The sequence below is a fragment of the Octodon degus genome, unplaced genomic scaffold (assembly GCF_000260255.1).
Source record: "Octodon degus isolate 3935 unplaced genomic scaffold, OctDeg1.0 scaffold00029, whole genome shotgun sequence".
NCBI classification, from domain to species: Eukaryota; Metazoa; Chordata; class Mammalia; order Rodentia; family Octodontidae; genus Octodon; species Octodon degus.
The window spans coordinates 2,401,959-2,409,760 of NW_004524605.1; the positions used below are offsets into that span (position 1 = coordinate 2,401,959).

The window sequence follows — 7,802 nt, forward strand, 5'->3', positions numbered from 1 at the left end:
CACACTTGGGAATATAGTACTTAGCCAACCAGCCCCTGCTTTCAGGGAATAAGTAATCTAGGCTTCAGGCCAGGACCTGGCTCCAGTAAGGGGGTTCTCTAGGGACCTAGTGCTCCAGAGGGGTCTAGGAAATGGGAGAAGGCAGGTATGAAGGGGCCTGGCCTGTCTAACCCAGTTACTTCCTAGCAGATCCTAGCTCAGGTATGGGCCTAGACAGGTCTCCCCTTGGCCTAGGACTGTGTCCAGGACACAAGACCCACCCATGCTTGGCAGTCAGAACAGGGGGCTGGCAGGACTGGGGCAGAGGAAGCAGCCTTCCTGGCTTCCACCCCAGGAACTAGCTTGTGAAGGCCAGGTGCCGCAAACACACACCTCTGGACACACCCACCACCCACAAACACACCTGCCACTCACAGGACAGTAAACACGCATCCCCACTATGGACAATGCACACACCCCTCTCCACCCTAAAATAGGTGGGGCCCATCAGCTTCTGGGCCATAACCCACAAGGGGCCACACACCCTGCCATACACTCCAGTCAGGACCCAGCTATCAGATCCTAGGGTCCTGGGTATGGGCTGGGAGGACCTAGGGACACCAACAGGAGCTGGCTTGGGCTCTCTGGAGGTTCCCTAAGAGGCCCAACTGGAAAGGGACGAAAGGGCAGATGGCTTTGCACAGATTCCCCCAGGGCAGGAAGCACCTGAATTTTACCCTGTGTCTCAACCCACTAGGGTCCCATGTAGTTAGTGCTGGGCAGGCATGTAACAGCCATCTTGGTGAGCTTCAGAGAAGCTGCTTTCTCTCAACATGAAGATATGTCACTTGCACCAGGTCACCAGTCCAGGAGAGGAGTGGCTCAGTGGAAAGCCAGACTATGAGGTCCACAGTGGCTGTGGGCTTTCCAGGAGCCAGGGGAAGCCAAACAGGACGGACAGTTCTGAAGCCAGGTACAGGGGAGGGAAAGACTGCTTCTTCCAAGGCTGGATGGAGCCTTCAAGAATACAACAGAGCCCATCTCATTCTCGCTTTGACACCCACCACCGACAGGGAGATGTCTCCTCCCTGGCTCTGGTAAAGATCCTTTTCCAAATGACACCAAGTGCCAGCACCTTCCTGAACACCCCCGCCCCTGTGCAGCAGAAAGATGGGAAGCGGGGTCTGGAAAGGGCCCCAAACCCAGCAGCAGCTCGGGAGCCTGTGGCCCAGACTTGCCACCAGAGCATTCCACATTCTTGCAATGTGGTGGTTGACTTGCTCTTTTGTTTTCCTGGAGTTCTTTGGTCCTGTCTCTTTTGAAAAATCCCTGGTGCTGCAAAAAGGAATTTTCAGCCCACTCGGAAACTGAGGAGCTGCGCAGTATGGAGCAGTAAGTAAGACTCTTGCGCTCTAGCACAGAGGGCTGGCAGCTGCAGACAGGCACAGGAAACAGCCTGGAACCACTTGTGCCTCAGGAAGAGGCACAAACAGCCCAGGTCAGTGGCCCGGCCATCACGAGCCACTGGACTCTGGCAAGGACAAGGCCGATGCACCACCAGGGGCCTCCTCCTAGAAAACACTCTTTTATTCTGCAGGAGACCACCGCTCCTGTCTCAACCTCCTTCCACCAAGGAGGCCTCAGCCCAGGCCTGCAGCCTTCCAACCTCAGCTGCCCGGCTGCCCTTCTGTATCCTGGGGCTCTGCCTTTTCCACCCACCTGCCTGAGGCCACACCCATTGCTGGGGGAGCGCTCCTCTGCCCTGGGGGCTTTGCCCTGGCTCCTGCAGCTGGCACCCTACCCAGCCCTCCTCTCGCAGGCCCCCATGGCTGGGCTGGCTTCTGCCTGAGGGGCAGGATGGAGCCAGCCTTCCCAGGCATCTTTAGTGTCTGCTGTCAGCTTCCCCTCCTGGCCTCAGATCTTAGAGGACTCCAACCGAGGACTCCAGGGCGCAGGGGGCTCCCGCAGTGCCCGCAGCTCCTGCTCCAGCGCCTGGTTGCGGCGGTACATGTCCATGTAGCCCCCTTGGATCTCCCGCTGATAGCGCAGCACCCGCTCCTTCTCCTCCTGCCAAGTCCGCCGCTCCTGCTCAAAGCGCAGCGCCTGCTCCTGGCCCCGGAGCCGCTCTTGTAGCAGCTCTGCCCGTAGCTCCTCGGTGCCATCTGCGCTCTCGCTGCCTCCGGCCTCCCCCCTTAGTCCCCGGCTCTTGCAGTCATCTGTCTCGCAGCTGCCCGGGGCTTCCTCCCGCGGGGCCTGCTCCTGCAGGCTGCGAACAGCCTCACGCAACCGCGCCAACTCCGCATCCTGGGCCTGGGCCTGCGCGCGGCTGCCCCGAAGCTGCGTCTTCAGATTGAAGATCTCGGCCAGCTTCTGTGCCAGCTCTGCCTGGGCCTCCCGCAGCTGCTGCTTCAACAGACTAATCTCCGCTGTCTTCTGGCACACCTGGGGGAGCAGGACAGGGTGAAGGGGTGCTCAGCCAAGCGGGGTGTGTGAAGGAGAGGAGGGCAGGACCTGCAACGTGCACGCGCATGCGGACCCTGGGCGCTCACCTCCCATCGGGCTTCTTCTTCCGGTCCAGCGCTGGGGTCGGCCTCTGGCGTGGCCCCGGGGGGCTGCTGGGGCCCCAGGCCTTGCTGTGCCCGCAGCTCCTTACGCAGGCGCCGCTGCTCCTGCTGGGCCATGAACAGCTGCAGCTGGAGGTTGCGCTCGCTACGCTCGGCCTTCTGTGCCACCTCATGCAGCCGCTCCACGTACAAGCGCTTCAGCTCGCACAGCCACAGCCGCTGGCGCTCCTCGAGCACCTGCGTGGAAAAGGCCTCCCAAGATTGAGACGCCAGTGGCCCCACACGTGTACCTGCGCCCCAGTTCATCAGCCTGACACTCCCTTGACACTGACATCTTGGTGTCCACACCACTGAGCTCAGGGCCCAGGATGCTGCCCTGCACACATCCAAAGCCTGGAAGCTCTCCAGGGGCATCCCAACAAGTGCCAGCCCCCCCACTCTTCCCCAGGCAAGCCCCGGGGGTGTGGCAGCTTTGCAGGTGCGGGGTGAACATGGGCTGGCTCCCTGCTTTCATTCTCTCTCACACTAAGGCCCCAGGCCTGAGTTGTGGCACCCTCACCTGTGTGAAGGGATTGGCGCTGTCCGGGTCACTGAGTTCCCTCTTGAGCGTGTCACAGGTGTCCGGCAACATGGCCACCACCTCCTCCGCAGTGGGGCAGGACAGTTCGTAGGGCGGTGGTGGCTCAGGCAGGCAGCTTAGCACAGCCAGGGCTCCAGCCTCCTTGGGGCTCCTCGGGGCACGGTCCAGGGAACCCCCAAGGTGGTTAATGTGGCCCAGGGAGGAGCTGAAGTGGCTGGGTCTGGTGCCAGAACTGCAGCCAAAGCTGCCCCCACTGGAAGAGTCAGACAGACTGGGCTCGGGCTCGGGGCGCCCCTCGTCCAGGCTGAGGGCATGCAGCAGCTGCGCACGGGCTTGGCTGGCGCGGGGTCCGGGGCTCAGGGGCGGGTGGCAGGCCAGCGTGTGCAGACTGCCATTGCTGCGCCATAGCTTTTGGCCCTTGTGGGCCGCCAGGCTCTGCATGGACAGGAAGCCTTTTCCAGTGCCCCCTGCAGGCTTGAACACTGACGGCCGAATGCGACACTGCCAGGAAGAGAGCAGACATAAGACCCCAGCTGGCCTCTGCTTGCCCTGCTGATGCTCCCAGAGCCCCTGGGAGGTGCTCTGTGGACGCAGGGTGCAGGCTCTGGAGGCAGCGACCACGCCCAAGCAGCCAGCCCATCCCACCCTCACCCCGTCCTGGCATCAGCGTCTCCAAGGAGGTCCCAGCACCCCCATCACATAACGGGCAGGGGCAGAGGCACACCTTGTCGAAGCGACCCCGCTCAGGCAGCGAAGTCTTGCTGAAGTCCCCAGCCCGAGGGTGCTCCCGGTAGTAGAGTGTGGCGTAGTCAGCGGGCTCATTCCGAGGCGCCCGCCTGGTGGCCTTGCTGTCCTTTTTGGGGAGGTGCAGGTAGCTGAGGAGCTCACGCTGGCCTAAACCTTTCCGGAGGAGCCCATCAGGCTGGCGGGAGCCCCGGGACCCCGAGAGGGCCGCCCGAAGCTCTTCTGGGGAGAAGTCTTGCCGCTCCAACAGGCTGCCCACGCTTCCCATGGCAATGCCAGCAGGGCCTGGGGTTGTGGCCATGAAGTTTCAGCAGGGCACAGGCAGCCGCCTCTGCAAGTTGAGAGGATCCATTAGGGAGCACTTACTGCCCCACGCAAATCCCTAAAACCTGGTTCTTGCCATCTGTCATCCTGTACACATGCCGAAGCCAAAGAGGCAGATGTGTGGGTACGAGAAAGGCTCCTGGGGCAGAATACCTAGCCTGGCAGGAAACTGGGATAAAAGCTTCAAAGCCACCCACCCACTTGACCTCTGCAGGACTAAGTCTAAGGAGGAGGAAACAGCATCAGCTCGGACCTCCAGCTACCTCTAGCTCGGGTCTTGTGGGCATGGTGGGGTGACAAGTCCCTACCCAGTAAGGACAGAGCCCTGCCTCCCAGGACCCTGCCTGCCTCCTGGAACTGGGCCAGCCAAACCCAAGGAAGATAGACTCAGGCTCTGCCTGACTGTGGTCACTCTCCTGGCAGGCTACCACTGCCTTTACAGGTGGGGAGGAAGCTCAGTGCATGAGGACCTGAGGGGCTCTATTCTTTTTCCTTCCCTGGCTTCCCTCGTTTAAGCCCTTTTCCTGCAGGGTCAGAGCTCCCCTGGGGAAACATCTGGTGCAGGTGGGGCAGGGGCTACCAGGAGGGATACAAACAGGAAGTACGGCCTTACAAACAGGAAAGGCACAGGGGGACAATGGCCACAGCTTCCCGAGCAGGTGTGTGGGTGTGAGCTGTGATGGGAGGCAGAGGGAAGGGGCAGCCAGGCCCCTGCTGGCTGCTGCTGTTCCACATCAGGAACACCATGTCCAGAGGAGTCCAGCTGTGTGTGACCTTGGCCGTGGCCCCAGCCTCCGGCTTCCTCTTGGACAATGGCAAAGGCAGCTCTTATCATACTGGGATGCGAGGAGGGTGGGATGAGATAATGGGACAGTGCCCACACTGGCCTGGCCTGCCCTGCAGCCAAGGTCCGCACAGGCTGGTTGAAGCAGAGCTCCAGCACCCCTGCCCCCACCTGTGCTGGGGTGGGGCCTGCACTCTGGAGTGCACTGCTAGAACACAGGCCAGGCCCAGTGCCCTTGCCCCCCTCAATGGGTGCAAAGGACCTACAAGGGCACCACCTTTCCCACCTTTGCTTCCCCAGCTGCTCCCATTGCTCAACAGATGCCCAGAAGACAGGCCGCACCCCCATATACTTCCGGGACACCCACTCCCCTCCACCCCAGACAATGGTCCTTAGGAGGCTCTATCTTCCTCAATCATTTCCAGGTTTTGTGTCTGTCACAGACAAAGCTCTCTGGGGGGAGGGAGGTGGTGAGCCCTGTCCCCTACCCATGCTACAGCCCCCAACAACAATCCCGGCAAACATACTCAGCCCAGGCTGCCCCACCTAGCCCCCAGCCCTGAGGAGGGCAGCACATCTGAGTCTGCACACAGCATCCCAGCCCCGTGTGCACAGGCCCAGCCCTACTGGGGTCTCACAGGCCACATGGCCTGGGGACTTATCCAGGAAGGCATCACAGGTATGGGGCTCTACAGCAAGGCGGTACTTTGTAGGAGTTCCACTGAATCCTGTGACATGTCACTTTCCCCTTTCAAAGGTTCCACAGGGCTCAGAAAAATGATTTGACTGACATCACAATATAGTCAGGGTGAGGACGTCCGAGAGACCAACACCAGGGCTGCCAATTGTCTCCCCGGAGCCCTGGATGTCACCCGCATCCCAGGAACTGGATGGCATCACCCTGCCTCACCCCCTGCCACCCCCAGCCAGGACTGAGAGTTACGAGGCTCTGTCACTGCCTCTCAAGAGAACCTGGCCTCCAGCCAGCCCCTTCTCCTCCAGGCACGAACGCACTTCCCTTTGCCCTGCCTTGGTTGCCTCTCCTGGCTTCCACGTAAGACCTCTGTGAAAGTCACAGAGACAAGGCAGGTGAAAGGGCTTTGCTAAGCTCTATGTAGCCAGGGGCGGGGCAGTGACCGCAATGCCAGATACACCCACCTCACCCCAAACACTGGCCTCCTCTGCTTTCCCTGGGCAGACGCTTGCTTCCAGTCTCAGCAGAGAAAATCTGTGATGCTCTTTCTTTCCCACCAAGTGTCTTGGGTCCCCAGGTGCTGCCACAGCTCTGAGCCACAGCACTGTGTGCGACCACACTTGGAGAACACCATGTCACGTGTACGCCCCACCCAAAAGCAGAGAAATATATTCTAGAGGACACGATGAGGACAGCCATGTCCAACATCAGCCAGTCAGCCATGCAGTCAGGCACAAGGTCACCCTGCACCCTTCCTCAGTGACATTTCAGGCAGTATTATCAGCTCCCCCTAGCAGGGTTGAGGCCCCTGAGGCCCAGGTCTTAGTGTGGGGACAGACACTTCCTTCCCCGAAGAAGCCCCTCCCCCAACAGACACATACATTCCTTGCTTCGTTGCTTGGAAGCTCTGCAGCTTCAGCTCAGGCCAAGGCAGCTGTGCAGCTGGGGTGGAGATTTTGGGGAGGGAGACAGCAGGAGAGACAGCAGGTGCCAAGCAGCCTCCCTGGGATTCCTGAACAGAGCCAGCAGGGCACAAAGCCGGGGCTTCACCCACGGCCAGATAACTGTCTGGGCTGGGAGCTCTCAAGAGCTGCAAACCCACCTCACCAACAACTCTGCAGGGCCTCTCTCCAGTCCCTCCACCCTACCCTGAGATGAGCCCTGGCATAGAAGCAAGGCGCTCCTTATGGTCCCATACAGTGGAGACCAGAGAACCAAGGGGCCCTGGCCACCAAGCAGAAGAAAAGAGGACACATGGGCAGGGATGCTAGTGCCAGACGTGGGCTCCACTTCTGCCCTGAAACACATACACAGGAGGAGAAAGCCCAAGCCCAAGGCTGAGTAGGCTCCACGGAGAAAGTGTACAAGCACCCTGGTTCTGGGCCCAGCCGACCCCACCCATATCTCCTCCTGGGTGGGACACCCCACCCCACGTGGACAGACGTCCTGCCAGCCTTAGCTGTGGCTAGCAGCTCCTGAGTCCGGCCCCTGGGGGGTCCAGCACCTGCTGGAGGATCAGGCATGCGGGTGTGTCTGCAGCTGCCCCAGGAATGAGACCGGAATGTCCCAGCTCCCAAAGAGGGGTAGTGGGCACAGGGCACGGAGGGGGAGAGGGAGGTGGGCTGCCCTGGGCCACTGTGCCACTCGTGGCTACTCCCAGTGGTACAGCAGCCTGCTTCACTCCCACATCACCTCCACAGCAGCCAGCAAAGGCAGGCAGGACAGTAAGGTCTCTCTTTCCATTTTACACAGAGGAAATGGAGGCCAGAGGAAGGCAGCTGTCCGAGACCCCCAGGGAGGAGCCAAGCCCTGTCCACTGTACCGGGCTCTGCCGACCAGGGGTCACCTTCCTCCACAGGCTGCTGCATTCTGACCCTGTTTCTCCCAAGGGCTTCTGCAGCAGGGCTGGTCTGGATAGATGGCTCCTGGACCAGGGACCCCTCCGGCCTGCCCCGAGGTTCCGAAGGGGTCAGTAGGCACCGGCTGGCACGGGCACTTTGAGCGCTGGAGCCTGTCAGAGGCGGTGGCACCGCGGGCTGGCGACACCCGTTCAGTCTCGCACCTACACACCCACACGCACCAGGAGGCGGAGGCGCCTGCCCAGGAGGAGGCTGATACCTGGCCGTGGTGGCC

The 7,802-nt window shown here is 61.0% G+C and overlaps 1 protein-coding gene across 1 annotated transcript; it reads right to left on the reverse strand.

Moving 5' to 3' along the window:
* Positions 1-1,548: 1,548 nt before the first annotated feature.
* N4bp3 (NEDD4 binding protein 3) lies at positions 1,549-7,514 on the reverse strand. The gene is made up of 5 exons (XM_004629316.2): positions 7,492-7,514; positions 3,848-4,198; positions 3,103-3,624; positions 2,529-2,780; positions 1,549-2,421 (listed from the first exon to the last, which is right to left on the reverse strand). The coding sequence occupies exons 2-5, from the start codon at positions 4,166-4,168 to the stop codon at positions 1,894-1,896; spliced, it is 1,623 nt and encodes a 540-aa protein (XP_004629373.1). The 5' UTR covers positions 4,169-4,198; positions 7,492-7,514; the 3' UTR covers positions 1,549-1,893.
* Positions 7,515-7,802: the final 288 nt, after the last annotated feature.